General features: G+C 37.6%; 1 protein-coding gene across 1 annotated transcript; it reads right to left on the bottom strand.

The window, feature by feature from the left end:
- Window positions 1-317: 317 nt before the first annotated feature.
- LOC145214184 (uncharacterized) lies at window positions 318-18,799 on the bottom strand. The gene is made up of 10 exons (XM_080082673.1): window positions 18,494-18,799; window positions 16,950-17,956; window positions 13,229-13,296; window positions 12,506-12,617; window positions 11,755-12,161; window positions 11,377-11,476; window positions 9,004-9,453; window positions 5,078-5,270; window positions 2,147-2,286; window positions 318-1,680 (listed from the first exon to the last, which is right to left on the bottom strand). The coding sequence occupies exons 1-10, from the start codon at window positions 18,604-18,606 to the stop codon at window positions 1,358-1,360; spliced, it is 2,913 nt and encodes a 970-aa protein (XP_079938799.1). The 5' UTR covers window positions 18,607-18,799; the 3' UTR covers window positions 318-1,357.
- Window positions 18,800-18,873: the final 74 nt, after the last annotated feature.

Genomic DNA, 18,873 nt, shown 5'->3' with positions numbered 1-18,873 from the left:
CCATCTCACGGACCCCTTGGGGGTCCGCGAACCCCAGGTTGGGAACCACTGGTCTATGGATAATAGTTTTAGCTAGTGCAGTGTGTAATTGATTTTTCTCAGATTGTTGCGGATTGGAACTGCTTTTTGTCCAAACTACTTTATTTTTTGTCATCCCTGCAGTCAGCAAGTTTGATTTCGACTGTAAATTTTTGTCGTTAGAATATTGATCTACAGTACTACTATTTCTTTTTGCGATCTTTCTCTAATCTTCTTTGCATCACCGCTGTATGTTTTATTGTTATCGCGTTTTCGGCAGAAATTTTGTTGGAAACAGGTTGTTTTGTAATAATTTTTTATTCCAATCAACACTTTTACTGCGTAAATAAATGTAGAAAAACGTACAATAAGAAAGATCGGCGACAACAACCACAATAAAGTGGACACACGCATTTCCAACAATAACAATAACAGCAACAGTACGCATTCAGTCTTCTCTATATAAAAGGATACTGCACAAATGTCGGGAAATCACTGCGTGCGTCATTACAGAATGCGCAGGAACAAACACTGAGGGCGGCAAAACAACTATGACGTCACATTGCTCGTGGTTGTTCCGCAAACAAGGCACTTGAGGGCACAAGATCACTTCAAACTGTCCAAGTTTACCGGTTTGGACCCGAAGAGAGGAAATTTTAAACATGATTTGGAAATCAATATGATTTATTAAATTTAAACAAAATTTTTTAATTAAACTGAAAATCCATATTGCATGTGACGTCACGTATATGGCTGTGGAGATACGTCATCAACGCATGGCGTCATTACGGTCCAAAGAGCGGAAACGACATAAACATTATGAATGAAGAATGCGGTGATGACGTCACATATGGCGACAGTAGAAAAGAGAGATGTGATAAAAAATCGCGGCATGAAGTGTCAAATATGTTTGGTCCGGAAAAATTTGTAATTATTTCACTTCTACGTTCCGCCAGAGAGCGCTGCAGCGTCACGGTGATTTTCTCCTAAGTCGACCGCGCCAACATTACCCGCGGTTTGCTAATATCAATAACACCCCAGGCTACATATTACGAACGGCCGTGGGCATGACCTTCACACTGTTATGCCACTGGGGGTCAATTTGTGTGGGAGGGCAACAACAGCGCCTCTATTATTCAACATTTCACGCTTTGGCCAAAAATTGCATACAGTGTGGTAGAAACTAGAAAGGTCCTTCTATCGCTTTCACAACTTTATATTCGGCACAATTTTGCTTTCGCGTTCGGAATGGGTCACGTGATTTAGGTCTCGACTTGTGATTGGTTGGCACCAAAACGCGGTAAAAAAGGCAGTTCAGAAACCAATTGTCGTTTCGTTTCTAATTGGTCACGGCCAAGCGAATTTGCTTAGCCAGAAGAACGTTGGCACTTGGCAGCGCCGATGCGCATTCTGACGTAGGCGATGACGTCACGATCCATGACGTAACGGGGGCCTTTCGCGTCTGGCTGCTGCTAAGGATAGGCAAGGATTTGACGGTTGTGACTTTAGGTCGGGCGACCTCGGTAACTTTGGATTCGCTCGACGGGGATTTGAAGCGCTCGTGGTCGGCGGATTTCGAATCGGTTTTTGGCGTTGCTGCAATAGAAGGCTGCTTGCGCCCGACTGCACTCTGGATGGTTAAGCCAGTGGATTCGCAAAGATCTGTAAATAACAGAAATTTTATAAATCTGCTTGTCACAAGAATCAAAATGAAAATAAAATACGTTGTTTGGGATCATCTTTTATCTATGCGAGTAATTTATTTTCGAATACAACACAATAGCCAACACTATGACAATACTGTTGTCTAACAAAAATGCATTAATTTGATTTGGTTGAATATGTTGGTATACCGTAGCAAAGATGCCTTACTTCAACGAATTTTTTTAACTTAATTTGCATCAACGTACCATATAATAAATCAAGAATTGTTTAAGCATTTTACAAACACTAACCAAATCCGCTTTTAATGTAGTTAATTTAAAATCGATTTTACTTTATAATTTATCATGGACGGAACGAACAATACGGTTGCAACGAAAAAATCATCAGCACCGAAAATAGACTAAAGTACTGACTCTGTTTTAGCATCAGTAGAAACAATAAACGACAAACTCATCTATCTTACGTTCAACGATCGTTGTTCTTTCTCCCTCCTCACTTGACGTCACTACATCCGGGACTTTCCAGCCGTGTGCGTTGGGACCGAATTTGTAAACCAGTCTTCTACCGTCGACTCGTTCTAGAATGCCGCGATTGTAGTAATACCTGTTGCGAAACAATAGACCGTCAATTGATTGTTGTAAGACAATGGATTTCGTTTGATCACGTTTTGACGCTCGATTGTTTGTAATAAATAACGATTGTTAGCCAATAAAAAGTTGCACATTGATATAAAAGCTTATTCAACACTTTGTAAAGCAAAACAAGGAATTATTATCCGAAACCGGGATGAAAACACCATTTTCAGTTCAAAAGGCGAGTCGTAAAAAAATGATTCTGTTTTGAAAATCATGTAAGAAATCGCTAAACTTCAATGCGGATACTTTGTATAGTAATGGTTGGCTACTACTAAAAAAAAAAGACAATATTTTTGTTCATGAAAAAACATGAAGTCATTTGTCCATGAGATAATGAGAAATACACGTTTCGTCTTAACAGCATTATCAGTTCATTATTCAAAATAGGATGTTATATAGACAGTTTTAACAAACATGCCTAAACTTTGTGGTTAGATGAAATTGCGAATGCGAAACTTATCAAGTATCGTGGACCGGGACTCGCTAAAGACTTAACACCTAGACTTGCAATTAGTGCCCAAATTTTATTGGGGCAGTCCGAAGTTTACAACTTTACAACAATAGCCGTTCTAACACAACAAACGTTTAATAATAAATTTTGCAATAATCAATATCTCGCATTTTGTAACGTTTATTTCATCAGTTGCCAACTCTTTGCTTTTAGTCGGTTGTTGACGAACGTTTAATGCCGAGTTTTAAAAAAAGTCCGAAAAAAACACAATCCGATGAGGGAAGCGTCACGTATCCGGGGCAATTAATTTTTCGTAAGCTCCATTCCATTGTTTTCGGGAAAAGAAGTTTCGCGTCGTTGCATGACGCGTTGTCACGGGGCAGTGGCGGTTCAATCCCTCCCCAGCTCCCCCCACCGGGGTCGTGGAAAGACTCGCGACTCTGCGGACGTTCTAGAATAGGTGGTGGGGGGGGGATGCTAGACTCTAACATGACCTTTGAACTTAGAAGATCGCCTCGTGACAGTGGGTCGTGATAGTTTGTTTGTTTTTTAATTAGAGGTCGCAAAATTTGCATCCAATGTTCAAGGTGAAAAGTTTAAAATGTATAGTTGTAAAAAATTATTCTCCTTATTTCTAAGAAGTGTACTTGTTTTTGTCTTGAGTCCTTATTTTATGCTTTTTTTTCAACAATTATAGATTCTTTAATTTTTTTCTTCAGCGAAATGAATAATATCGAAAAATTAAGTCAGCAAGATTTTTGTTAATTCCCATTAGCTTACATGTTTGCAACTGCTGGTAAAATATAACAACATACTATCGCTACAAGTCAAATTCAAAATTTTAATCGTTGTGAAATTGCGTGTTACTGTTCTTGTTTCCAAGGTATTGTTCACAAAATGTGTTTGTTTTTTGTTCAGTTGTTTTTGAATGCAAATCTTTTAAACAATTGGTCTCATGACGAAAAACGTGATTGCTTCAGACAATGAACCCTTCCTCCCCCAGCAAAACTAGATTGAAGCCAACAATGAAAGCGCGCGAAACTGAAACCCTGTGTTGGGGGTGGGGACCGTTTGCCAAGTGAATGAGTTCAAACAAACCAACTTGAGGAAGAAGCGCGAGATGGCGGGATCAGGAAACGCAACTTTGCTGCTTATTAATTGTTTGTTTGTTTATTTGTTTGTTCCAGATTGAGCTATTGTTACGCAACAGAACAAACGAAACTTGGATGTGATGCATCTTTGTTTTTGTTTTTCGAATGTGGGAAACGGGTCGTTTGTTTAACTGATGTTGCCAAATACAAAACGTTCCAGGACTGTTTTCGTCTAGCAGAATCTTCCTGTTTACGGAAATTAAGAAATCTGGTAGTATATCAATCTTAACGTTTTTGCCTAAAGATCTAATTGACTAGCAACATAGGTTTAAAGCAGGAATTCGTAAACTGTTTGGCGATATAGTAAGACATTATTTCATGAATCTAATTTATCATTTGTTAATCGTCAAAGCAGGATAAAAATAATAAAAATTGGTTTCCACTGGAAAACTAACGCTATGAACAACTTTTGACACGCATTTTCAGCCACTTTATTACTTTGCTTTAAAATTAATAAATATTGATCACAAAAAGAAAAAAAAGAATAATACTTAGGCAAAAAAATTTAAAAGTTTCAAAAAGTAAAACTTTTATAAGTCCCGTAGAGTTGTTTATTGGCAGAATTTAAACCCATGACCTAGCTGTTACGAAATCTGAATTTATCTAAATTCAGACTCGGTAGTTGAGGCTGTCAAATAAGATGAAACCGACCGAACTATGTGTATAGTCACGAACAACTAGTTTGCATTCAGAAAGGTTTCTCCGCGTGTGACCGGCAAACGACCTTACTCGCATATTTGCTGAATCAGCAATTTCCAGGAACGCAAGAATTTTTTCTTTAATTTTAGTTTTAGTTTTTTTCTTGCTGCTGTAAAATTAACGTTTTACGCCTTGTTTCTTTAAGTCAACTAGTTTATAAGCTGCAGGAAATTTCGGTTGAAAATTTCGGTGAGGCATAGAACGAAAATTTTGTTTTCTATATTTAGACAATTAGTGGAGCGATTATTTTTGCATTGAAACCTAAATTAACTTTGCCGGCAGTGGCGTAATTTTTGGGGGATTTGTTTCAGTTTTGCTTTACAAAGTGTAATTTATAATAATTTTCATGTTTCTGAGTGTTTGGTAGTATACCTTTATTTTTAAATTACGTTTCATTTTTAATGAGAATAAATTTTGAATAAACTCAAGAAACAAAAATAAAAAATACTCATTTTTACCTCATCGCTCTGCTCAGCTTCTCATACGTCATTTTGGGATTTCGTTTTTTCTCCCCCCACATGGAGGCCACTACGTCACTCTGCACGAACCTGAACACCCCCAACTGGCGGTCTTCCCACTTTATGAGGGTGGGGCAGTGGTCCGGATTAAGCAAAATATCGCGGATGAATTCCCACAAGTGAACGGTTTTGCCTGAATAAAAAAGAAAAAAAACGTTCAAAAATGATTTTATTGTAAGACTTCCGTATCAAGTTGTGCCTGGAGAAGAAGAAAAAAATAGATTTTTTCTTTTTTGCCTGATAAATGCAAAAGAAAATGTAATAAAGAAGCTTTTCCCTGTATATCAGTTATCAGTTTGGCCAAAATGCTAACACACCTGAAACGATGAAAAAATGCAGCATATATGTTTAGAATTAAGAAGTGTAGGGAGTCAATTTTGACACAATTTCTGTCATCCGAAAAATATAACACATTGCAGAAAAGATAAAGCAATGCGTATCATAAGCAAAAAGTGTTGAAATCCACATCCAAAATAGCCAACATGCGTACGTACAACTTTGTCTTACACAACACCCATTCAAGTAACATTTGAATGTGAAATAATATTGGTACAGTCATATACTGCAACTCATTGGATGATTTAACCGAGTATTTCTGATGCTAATTTAGGATTAAGATGACATTTGTCTGATGTGTCACCAACAATGACAGACAATGACGGGTATGTGAAAAGTTGACCTATACATGTTAGTTAATACTTGACCATAGTTTTATTACCAAAAAATATGAACTTGCAAATGACAGCAAACTGCGTTTTGCAAAACAACTGTTGATAACATTTGTAGTGAGTGCAACTTAAAAAAAATGTAAAAATGATTCTATCATTACACACGGACTTGAGAAGTACCTCGACCAAAAACCAAGGCTACTATGTAAAGAGTAAAGAGCCTTTTTGCATATTCTGATGATAACATCATTGTAAGCTGTTTTGTAAGTATTTTATGTTGGTAAACGTAGGACTGAACATTTTAGTTAAGTGCAAAAAAGCACAATTATTTTTATTGATGAGAACTGCTGTATATCGTATACAGGTTCTGACAGTTTCGCTTTTATGGAATTTATTGTTACTTTAATGATGTTTCCAAAACACAAACTATAAAATTTTGATGATATAATATGAACCGAAATCGAAAGGGCCGATCATTGCTAAGCGAAAGTCACGCAATCGCTTTAATTTTCCGTATCTTTACTTTGCGCTGATGGGATGCAGCATAAACGTGACGAATATGTACGCCGCTGAGTAATAGAGTGAATTAAGTTAGTTATAGACTGAACACTGAAACGCTTAAATATTTTTCGGTTGCGATGCAGAAACTCGATCATGGGACAGACAAGTTAAATTGGTTGGCGGAAGTTTCATAATAGATCTAATTTTGACATTGAAAAACCGTCTCAGTTGTAGTCATTTTTACCATAATCGTTAACTGCCATCGAATTGAAAAAACTTTTAAGTTTTTCATAATCTGTGAAATAGTAAGGGCAAGTTGGACTTTGATCGCAGATTTTGTTTTTTTGATGAGGTTCGCTTTTGCAAACACAATAAAGTACCCATTTTAAACCACAGTAAATTTGCCAAAGACATTTTGTCATATATAATCTACACACCTTCAATCGAAACTGTAATTAAAATGAACCAACGTCAGAAAACGCAATAGAAGAAATGATAACTAGCGCAAAATCCTTTTCTAATACTCCTTGAAGTAACAACAAACAGTTCTTAGATTTTACAGTCGTAAGGTAAAATATTTACCCAAAACTTTCAACCAAAACGTCTTTGCAAAGTTTCTCAACTCTTGGCCTCTCTAACCAAACTTCAGGTCACAAACAGGACATTGTTTTGACCAGCGCGTGTCGTTTTTTTGTTACAAGGTCAATGCAAGGTTAGATTTACCCACCAAGATCAAGACTTTGGGACACTACGTTAGACGGCGAAATGCGTTTTGCAGTATAAACATACTATTCGTTTTGCTGTGTTAAGCTTCTGCATAAATAATATTTTATTTGTAAAATTTTAGAAACATTTTTGACATAACACGGCTTTGATTTATAGGTGAAAGAGTTTAGTGCGTATGGTTCACACAGGTGGAAAACTACTAACTTATTAAAATTTAACAAACCTTGCAATCTGAGTAAAAAGAAATCAATGACTTAAGGTCATTTGGTAGGAAATGGGTACACGTTGAAAACTGGGAACCCAAATTTGTAATCCATCAAACGTACAGTGCCAAGTATGCGTGCAGTTAGGCATTTAACCCTTCTACGGCAATGAAGGAGTAATATATCATGTGGTGTTAGTTGGGGAAATGGGGGTAGAGAACAATGGAAAATGAACGTTTATTTTTAAAGCGGCAATTATGGAGTCAAATCATAAAAGGCGGAAGACGTTTTGTTGCCTGCCTTGCATATTTCTTTAAGTTTGGTAAACAATGGTTACGAAATTTCCTGACAGCAAGATAATACAGTAGTTCTACTTTCACGTTATCATTGTTTCACATTTGATATTTGACAAACAGAATTTCAAGCTTCAAAAAGTTCTTCCCCATTTTGTCACGGGCGTTGGATGTGTGCCACAGTTTTGCTGTTCTTTTTTTTGAAAAGTACAAAAATTGTATTCAGTGTTTGCAAAAAATATATATATGGCCAAAAGTGCCCTGTCATCTAATTGTATGCGGCACGTTCATTAAGCAAAATACTTGTAAAGTGCGTAAGTCAGTTTAAAACAATTAAAATATGAAATTGTATGTGTAGACCCTTTACCCGACGTTAGTAAAAATAACGAACTTTTCTTGAAAAGTGACATCATTGGATGAATTAAACATATTTAACAGGCCTGGCGTACTATAATTTAAATTAATTAAATCCAACATACATCTGTTATACATGTGGTCTGTGGTACATGTGGACATGCAAAGTTTACATAGAATCAGTCCGCATTCTTGCAGACAAACAAGTGACCTTTACATCTTGCCAAAAACAACAAAGGCTGGCAAAACCGGTCGGTTGCTTGGATATTTATAAATCGAAAGAACAAAGCCAAGAAAATATCTGGCATCAGTTTGGCAGGGAACGCTTGGAATCCAGAATTCCACGACTTTTAAACATGGTGGCTTCTCGTTTGCAACGTGCAGCGCTACTTGGAAAGCCCCGTTGTCTCCAGTAGCGTTGCACCACCGTAAGCGCGGCGAGCGGCCGAATTTATTAACTCTCATCGAGTCATAGCATGAAATTCTCCCATTCAAATGTGAGCTATAAATTGGTAGCGGCGTTTTTGGGCCAAATCTTGCCTTATTTGGAGTCTTACTATCGGCATCACATGAGGGCGGCGAATCGTTGCTGCAAAATCGCTGCTGTGCGTTGTAATAACTAATAAATAAGGACCTGCGTGAACCGTTGTGACGCAAATGTTACAAGGGCGTAACCTTAAAACTTATTTTTAGCGATTTTTTTCTTCAGTCAAATGATTTTAGCCGGGCACGTGCTTTAAGGGAGCAGACAGAGTTTTTATTAAAATAATTAAAGAGGCGATTTTCTTTACGTATTAAAGGAATAATTTAAAGAATCTAGCTATTCAAAGCAGATAAGTAAATTGCCAAAAAAATTAGAAAATGTGCAATGGTTTTATCCCTAACGTAAGACCTCATGAATTTAGTTGTTTTATATTTTCGATTGATATAAAATGTCAATCTAAGAAAAAAATATATTTTGTTTCCCTATTTTGTAAGGTCAATTTTAGGAACAAACTTTGCAATGCACAATTTGACATGTCGATTTGTAAGACGGTTAAAAAAAGTTTAAAAAAAAATTCGGTTCTTTGAAAAAATATTTTTAATTTAAATGTAGCAAATTAACCAAACTACATTTTCACCTTTTTCAGTGGAGATTTTGCGGACTTTGCAGCAAAGTGGACCTTCAGTTAACGTCGTCACTTTACGTTTCGGCGGAACCGGTTTGGGTTTTCGCTGACGATGAGAGGTTGACTCAGTTTTCGCCGCCAAACCGGCCTCGAAATGCCGCTGATTGTCGACAGGAGACTTGGGCTTTGAGTCTTTCTCGGGTTGAAGCGACACCGCAATCTGCCAATTCCCCACACGATGTTGGTACTTCGGCTTGGTCTTGCCCTCAGCTGCCGGAATTTCGAACGAACATTCCGGCGAAGATTGCTCGGCCAGCTCAGGCGTGTTAAAATAGATATTTTCGGTTTTAATGTAGGATTGCTTCGGCGTTAACGTTGATGAATTTTGGGTAAGATAACTGTCAAATGCATCTGCAGTGTAGTAGGTTGGAGTGTCCATGTTGTGAAGTTCCTTGTCAGGGTCTAAAATAAACAAACAATTGAAGTTGAGATATGGTAATCACAGCTAAAGTCAGGTTTAACATAATGTACTTTATCACACAAATTTACAAAAAAGTTTTCCACCAGTACTGTTTAAATTTAATGCCACTTATAATTTTTGGTGTTGTGTTTTTAAACAAAACAGTTCATTTTATGGCACTGGAGCAAATTTCAAGTTTGCTTACTAAACAATATCACTGAAGGCGGTATAAGCTTAACCAGTATTTGAATCAACAAACTTTAAAAAAGTAGGCACTGGGGTAAGATGAGTGCGATGTTACAAACCCGGTTTAAGTGAGGTGTAAGCTTGTACACTAAATAATGTAACTGGAATGAACATTTGTTAATCATTTAGTTATTATAAGGCAGCTTGGTCAAGACCAATTGTATATTATTGTATATTGTGGTCGTTGTTTTGGTCTTTTCTGGGGCTTTAAACAAACTTTCGGGCCTAAACGGACTTTTCAAAAACGATTCAGACTCGGGCCGGGTTTCGGGCTTGTACTTTTGGGTTCGGGCTCCAATTTCAGGCCGGGTTTAGAACTCTGCTTTACACAAAAACTAAGTGGGCAAGCGGATGACATAATAAACGGAAGTAATTCAAGTTTCTTAAGTTAACCGGGTTCACTAAATTCCCCTCAGCAACCAAAACAAGAATTAGTCGGCTTTTATTTCGGACTTAGTTCGGTTTCGCAACGTGTTCATTCTTTCCGTAAGACGACCAACCTTAGGCACGACTGCATTGCAAGCGGACGCACGTATAAGACAATATACGCTAGAAGGTAGTTCCGTAGAACGTGCAGTGATTGTGACGAAACAATATGACGACAGGTATTTGAGAGGTACTTTCTATAGGACACAGGAAAGTCTATTGCGTCTGCAGGCTCGCTTAAAGATACTGGGGTTTTCGAACGTGTGGAAACGTGATGAGATGCACGCTTTAAGTATTTTATGTGCAAACTTATTTATGTTGCTGCTGCTGAGGGGACTTTTTGGTTTCACTTGTTCTGGGTTAAAACTCTGACTTGTGGGTTATTTTAATTATCGAAAGTGAAATTGTTTTGGTTTCGTAAAAAAACCTAAAAGGCATTTCCATAAGATTGGTAAAGCTACTTTGAGAACTTTTCGAGTTTATCAGCAAGAATAGCTGATAACTTTTTTCTTGCTTTTAATATAAAAAAACAGTAACCTTTACGTCTAAGCAGCTTACATTTTGGGTGTGTTACTTAAAACACCAAATAAGTGTAATAATATGCTTCAAATAGAACTTGTCGCAGTTCATTTGAAAATGTTTCTTAATTCGACAAAAAAAGTATCTAATTTTTAATAAAAAATGAAAAAAATCACAAAATCACAGGTAACTAGCGAATTTTGTGATTTTGCGCAACAAGGGCACAAGTTTATGCAACAACGATAAAACATCCTTTTTCGGAAACTGACGTTTTATGACTAGATATCGGTGTGATGAGAAACCCGGAAAGTGACGTAACAAACACCCAACAATCGCCGTTTGACCCCGGTTTGTGACGTCAAACAAGCCCTATTAGTGTGATGTCATGTTCTTTTGCGGATATACATTAAATGTCACATTTTTACGGCATATTGTGACGAGACAAACGCTTTTTGTGATTGTGTGCTTCACAAACCTTATACAGGGTAGAGAAAAAGTTGATCCTATTAAATTTGCGCTAAAAATACGATTCCCTTAGGTCCAAAGTTCGTTTTGAATACTTTGTACCAAACTGAGTTTTGTTTAAAAGAAAAGTTTTGCGACAAAAATATAAAATCTTCAAATTTACTTAAAATATGAACATCGACAGTTGTTTTGTTGTTTGATGTTTGCCAAAATTAAATCCACCATAATGTAAGTTAAAAACATATTTTAGAGTAGAAATGATTTCTTACCTGGACTTGGTGCGTTTGATGTTTGTGGGGAGTGAACCGCCTGCGGTCCTGTGGGGGTTGCGTAAAAGTTGGATGGACTCGCGTTGGCGTTGAAGCAAAACTGAATGACAGAAGGAAATTTTTATACTTCCATTCACAAAATTTGTTTAGCACAGCAACCAAGATGTAGAATTAAAATGAGAATTAATTTAACAAAAACAAATGCAAGCAAAGTTTTTTTTTTCACTTAATACTTACAAAAATGTTTTTGCTTAAAAATGAACAAAAACAAATAACTTGCAAAACAACATTTTTTTACTTATTACTTTAAGAAAATGTTTTTGCTAAAAAGTTATCAATAAAACAATGAATAACCATCAGAAAGGACAAAACACTTACCTGATGTAGCGTCGGGCTCCCCCCACAATTCGACTGCGCGTCGCTATGACAACCGCCGAACGCCCTCCAGTCGTGTTTGGCGTGAAGAGGGTCGTCAAATGGCGGAGGCGACGACTTAACGGGGGTCGACCCGGGACTGTGGATCCCGCTGTCGGTGTCCGAGAAAGTATGCGACATCTGGTGGTCACAAGTGCGCGGTGACGTCAGTTGGTCGTGACGTAACAGCGGTGGGGGGAGGGTCGACGACGGGGGATCGCTGTAGCAGTAACTGTAATTCGACGCCGGACGCGAAGTGTTTATGACGTCATACTTGTTTAGGTCACTGCCCATGCCGAGGAAGGGGGAACCGAGTACGTCAGAGATGTCGGTGTCGTTCAGGAGTTTGGCGTTTTCGCAACCCAGAAGGTCTAGTGGAAGAAGTCGGGAATTGAAATAAGAAAACATATTTCGCGGATGTCAAAAATATATACAGTCACTAAGACGGAGACGGCGCACAAATTACAATTAAACTCAGTGTGTTCAAACAAAAGCTGTTCACATTGACTGCTGTGAAAAATCACTACCGTTTTGGCTAAGAAAATCGACAAAAAGTGACAGGAAACTTTAAATTTTATTAAAAAACATTTTGTATCTTCAGTTATTGTTCAAACACATCCTTTTTTCAAATTCATTTTACGCCAAAAAATTTTACAAGTGCTTTCTTTAAAGATTTGTCAAGATTTATGACTTGAACATAAATAAATTATTTTACCTTCGAAAATACTCAAATCATTTCCGAAATCATTCATCGGCGCCAGTGGGTTAAATGAGAACTGTTGTTGAGGCTGTTGGGAGTCTACGTATTGCGTCATCTCGGAGAACAACTGCGCATAAAAAATCGTCGTAAAGTGTTGGTGTAAAATGTAAGTCTGTAATTGACGGTTTAAATGTTGTTAACCGCAATGAGCGCGACATAAATGTTTGAAAATTTTGAAAGAGATTGAAAATTACCACAAACTTGAAACGCCATAAAGTTGTTTGGGTTCAAGTTATCGAGTAGTTTGCTACAAAATGCATGTGGGTATATTCAAATGAGTGGCAAAGCTAAAAACACCGGGTATTGGGTTATTTGCGTTCTGGTCACCGATAATCCGTTTAAATAGGGTTTGTTAATGCATAGCACTATGATATATACAAAGTTGTCGCGTAATATTTGGCTGCTAAATTAGTTTCACAACCTTGTGATAAAAATATCAACATAATATTTGCAAGAATGAAAATAGCCGTGTTATACCAAAGTATGCAAATAGTCTTCTAAACACTAATTATTCGTTTTTGTTTAAATTATACTGGAGTTTCTTATTTTAAAAGATTTGCGTAAAAACAAACTAAATGTTAAACAAAATATTAATTAAAAATCCAAAACTAGCTCAAAACAAAACCCAGTGCAAAGTTAGATACCACATGGAAATCTAATAAAACATGGAAATCTTACCGAATTATATTCGTTGACGTCACTGTGCAACATATCAGTTTCAGCAATGTTCTTAGTTCGGCTGTTATCTGAAAAAACACAAAAAGACAAATTTTAACAAAAATATTGACACGCGCCAATCAAAACACGCCACGTCATAGGAGCCGGTGTGACGTAACAAATAGAGATAAAACAGGTTCACAACGGTTCAGGTCGAACAGAGGCTGCGACCGCATGAATAGAGGTGAAGATAGTGCCCACTATCCGTTCCGAGCGTTCAAATTTGAACCTACGTACGTTTAAATACTGCTCTGTTGTACAAGCGTATATATGTTGGCTTGACAAGTCCTGCACGCGCCCTGGTATGTAGCGACTAAAATAATGCAACGTGTGGACGGAGCGCTTCCGACACCGACCTCGCTGTATTTTGTTGCTGCTCCAACGCTCTATCTATGTTATTTATTATAAGGTTGAAAAACACGCTAAGGTACGCGTTTGTCATTCTATCATCTTTCCATGCTCGCGGTAACTTCCGGAGTTTTAGTACACAGTGGGTTATACTCAACTGTCTGCTATGTAATCGCATAACACTAGTGCTAAAGTTTAAAATGACTGCGTTGAAGATTTGCTCGAGTTAAAAAATAAAAAAGTTTGATACAGATAATAAACACTTTTTCAAACAAAAAATTTTTTAAACTGATATAATCAAGTTTTAAATCTGCCTTTTAACACATATACTAGTTCCAAAAAATGCAATTTAAACAATTCTTTATGTCTTTGTAACTAAACAAACTAAGCAACAACTTTCAAATTAACAGTATTCCACAAGTTAGTATTAACACATCTCCTGCACATTTGCAAGCGGCAATGAATCTAAAGACACACTTGCAAGCCCCAACTTTGCCAATATGAATTCGTCCAAATTTTAACCCTTTAAGCACCCGCCCGAGAAACTAACATGCAAATGAGATGTTGCGTTCTCCCAAACTCAGCTCGTCTGTCCCACAGCAAGCCACGCTGCATCTAATATAAAGCGCGCCCCCCACCAACCGCTTCTGACTCACATCACTTGTATGACATCACAATGCATCTGCGGCGCCCATGTCGGGTGCAAAAAAAAAGCTTTCGCTTGTTACGTAACAAAAATAGAAGAACGCCGGTGTTATATTGTTGTTGCAACGTTTAAGAATGCATATCTTTTTGAAAGCAAAAAGTATAATAACATAATACACACTGATAAATTAGAATTGAATTGTTGTTACTGTTTTTGAGAGATAAATTTCCAAATTTTTCTTTCAATTGGATTCTATTTCACCAATATGTTTTTAAAATTTAGGTCAAAGATTATTTTTTAGTTTTTTTTAGTTGTTATTTTGAAATTGTACTCCCTAATTCCCAGTTAAATTTGCGCGCGCAATAATAACTGGCGCCGATGATTTAATAAGTCGGTCCGATTCCACATCAAATCAAATAGACAAAACCTTATTAAATGTCATATAATCACATGAGTCACCCTGCAATTAATTACAAACACTGTGTCTAGCAAGCAACTTATAAATTTGGATATTTCGCCTTCAAATGCACGATTGCAAGAATGTTTACTAATAGATCTTGTGTATGTTGTCAATACATCATATTGCAGACGCTTCAACAACCACTGTCGTTATCTGTGTAAAATATTGTGTATACCATACAAGCTCTATCTTATAGTTTTGTGTTTTGTTCACGCTACTTTTCGTTCGGGGTTTCTGCTAATGTTTGCACTTTTGAAAACACACATTGTATAATTATTTGCACGGCAATAAACAAATCTTCAAACGTGCAATACAACAACTAAGGTCTTTCACCAAAGGGACCAAATTAGAATTTGGATTTTATCAATAACACCCAAACTCATAAACAATTTTCGGAGTGAGATTTGCCAAATTAAAACCGGATTTTTTTTGAACCAAAATCGGATTTAACTTACATCAACTGTACAAACATTAACTTGTAAGTTATAAGCATTAACCAACAATACGTTCCATAATCACGAATCACAGTACAGATTTAGTATCGAACATGGAAACATCGCTTGCTTTTATTTTACTGTGAATACTGCAATTTTACTTTGTACATGGAACGCTTTTGAGTGTAAGGAATCTCTCGCAAATAATAGAATGTAAAAGAACGATCCTTGCATCAAATCAGTTAAAACAAAAAAAGGGGAGAAAGCATAAATCATTTCTAAAAAATTACGTTATATAATGATTTATGCTTTGAACCCGTTTTTTTAGCAAACATTCCAAATACTATGTGACGACTATTTACAGATATGATTATATACACGACGGTTATTAGAAACCTTCGTTTGTTTACACGTTGTTGTATGATAATAGGATGCCGGTCATGTGTGTAGAGAACATAGTAAAAATCCCCTTCTAAAGTATCCGGTAAACCAAGGTAGCTAGAACTACGTTAAGCACCAATCAGTAACATTAACATTACGTGCTGTGTGTGGACATGTTCCGGTGCCTCTATCCAACTATTTCGTTAGGCAGGAACTGTGATGTGATGTTAGTATATAACCCAAATTCGTCAAATTGGCTAGTGTTAGCTTTGGCACTGGGTGTCGTAGTTGAGTAAAATATAAACCGGATCAAGCAAAAATCGTCAGTTTTGAATTCAAACGTATTGTAATGTGTATTTTTTGCTACACTGTGTGGTAGGCAAGCTACGCCGATATGTAAGTATCACATTATACTTTTTTTGTAAAAAAAACTGGGTTTTGTGTTAAATTATCATTTAAAATCAAACGTTAAAATGGTAAAAATCTGATGTTTAACTTAAAACACATTTTTATATATTAACGTTCTTAGATCTTTTTTGCTTCACGCGAAATTGAGATTGTTTGGTACATTTAGTTCGCTCGGTTCTGTGTGGATCGAGCTCAAATACTCATAAAACCAGATTGCAAAGTTCAAAATGTAAACGTGGCTTTTAAGGCACTATATGTGCATAACTTTGGATCACTAATTTGTGATTTCAGATGAAAGTATCAATCATTACAATCACGAATATGATATGCGTAAGGTCATGGGGTGGGTTGTCAGTTACAATGTTAGTCATTCTGTATAGTGGTACAAGTCATTGCATATCCAACGTCGGTTAACGTGTTGTAACCAAGATGGTTTAATCATATTCTGCTGGATTTAAAAAGGTGATATTGTTGCAATTGTCATGAAAACCAAAACGTCTAACTTTGGAGCGGTTTTGCATTGGACGTTAAATAAACGTTTAATTGTTACCATTTTACAAGTTTTTAAACGTGGCATTAAAGTCTTGCTATTGTCATCAATACTTTGAAGTGCTGTTTTAACTTTGAAAACTTTTCAAATGCTTTCAAATGCAAACTTCAACTGTTTTGTTTCGCACCTTGACTTTTTTACGGTTGACTATTAAACTTATAATGGTTAAATTTACAGCTTCGCTTTTTCGATTGGTACATTAACCATCATTAAGTTGGATTTAGACATTTTTTTAATATTGAAATAAAGGCGATTTGTGACTGACTCTTACTTTATGTGAATTCGTTTTTAACTTATTTAATGGAACATCATGTGATGAGAGTTATTGACGAGGTATGACTTGTTGTCTGATACGATTGTTGACCTTTCCATCTACACTGACCTTACACATCACTTGCACCATACAAACGTCACGACCATCCACTAATCATACGACACGCCCGATATATACTTACCACTTATCCGATCCGAATCGTTCCACCGAACATCGATCGTGGCGTCGTCTTCATCGTGGGCCAAGTTTTTCTGGTTTTCCCGCGAGGACAATAGGTCGATGACGTCACGTACTAACGCGGCGGGTGACGTCACTGCGTCCGACGACACGCTCGTTGTGTCTCTGACGTCACAATCGCTTAAGAATGGATCGGCGTTTTGAGGTAACAAAGCGTCCAAAGAGTCGTCGCTCGTTTCTCGAATCGTCTCCGCAGATGCCTGGTCACGTGACGCAAGATCGTTTAACGCTTGAGTGAGCGGGAGGGCGTGACTCGACAGCGTCCTCGTGTGGTCATCCGTCGATGGTGATTTTTTACGATGTTTGTGTGAAGGTTTCGCGACAGTTACGCTGACAGCTTTACAAGCCTTTCGACTTTTATTGACCTTGATCTGTTTGTTGGGGTCAAAGTTAGTGTGGTGCCACTTGAGTGGCGGCGCCATCGTCTTGGCACGAGTCCAACTCGGTCGCAACACCACAGCGCCATCACGCGGAGTCTTTTTCGCGCCTTTCTTGTCGCAGGTGTCGCTGCTGCGCACAGACTTTACAGTCACGTTGCAGGTTTTAAGCAGTTGAGCGAATTCGCTGCTGGTGAGCGTGGTAACGTTTTGGGGGCGGTCCCGCTTTACCGCCTGTTTAGTTCTCCGCGACAAAACGGACACTAGAGGGTGCTTCGCGATCACCGTCTCCTTTTTCGAACAGTTTTCCCCCTCTCGCTGTTCGCCTCCTCCCTCAATGGACGAACTGTCCAATACAGGCGATGACGTAGGTTTGGTGACGCACTTTTCCTGTATGACGTCATCGCCTCTGAGGTCGATGGTTGTCTGGTGTTGGTTGGTTTTGTTCTGGTTTTTCTGGTTCACCATCTGGCAGCATTTCCGCACCAGTGACAAATCGAGAATCTGGTCGGTTTGAAACGATGAGTTGGATTTCTTCCCCGTGATTGTGGCAATTATTTTCTCCAAAGGTTGTCTGAAATATTAACGGTTTTGCGTTAAAATTAGACTTGTGATTTGATTGCAGACAGTGCACACAGTTCAAGCTATAAGGTTTCATTAGTGCAACTGGCGACAAGACATTAAACCTACATGCTGGTGTGCCCAGATTACAGCGCTATGGTTTGTCGGAAGTAACAGGCTAAAAGCCAGCTGATTTCCACTTTATTAGGCTCACTGCTTTTATGATCCAGTAACAATATGAGTTCAATAGTAGTTTTAAATCCATGGATCCAATTTCATGCTTGGTATTGAAATAAATTAAGATAAATAACGAGAATTTTCGGATTAGTTTTGGAACTTAATCCTAATACTGTGTGCAGAATATTTTTAAACTTTACACATACTGCTATGTATAATATTAGGTTTGATTCAGACAGCTGTAACTTTTACTGACGAAGTACAAGTAAATCTAAACACACCAAATGTGCACATTTTAGTGATGCCAACACTTTTTCAACGTTACACTGCAATAAAGATGTATAAAACCACAATTTAATACAGAATAACTTACTGCGCACAGTTTGGTGACATCATAACCGTCTTTGATGGCTCAGTGACGTAACATTGCTCTTTGTTTACAGGTTGATCGAAGGCGACTGTGATTGGTCCAGCAAGGTCAAGCATCGTGACAGTATGTTCGTGATTTGTTCCTCACGTGAAGAACCATTCATATGACTGTGACACTCGTAGTTGGTTTTACCAACACAGTGCGCCATCTAACGACAAGCCGACAGCTATAAAATTGTCGTTAGAGGCAGCAGAGCGACATTTATTACAAACTGTTATTTTGACTTGCGACCTGAAAGTAGGAAGTTAGGATTAGACCCAATACGCAAATTATTAGAAAACAAAATGCAGATGTGTGTCCTGCCAAAGGATCAGGGAAAGTGT

This window comes from Phallusia mammillata, chromosome 2, assembly GCF_965637545.1.
Source record: "Phallusia mammillata chromosome 2, kaPhaMamm4.hap1.1, whole genome shotgun sequence".
Classification (NCBI taxonomy): domain Eukaryota; kingdom Metazoa; phylum Chordata; class Ascidiacea; order Phlebobranchia; family Ascidiidae; genus Phallusia; species Phallusia mammillata.
This window is presented reverse-complemented; position numbering and strand designations above follow the sequence as displayed.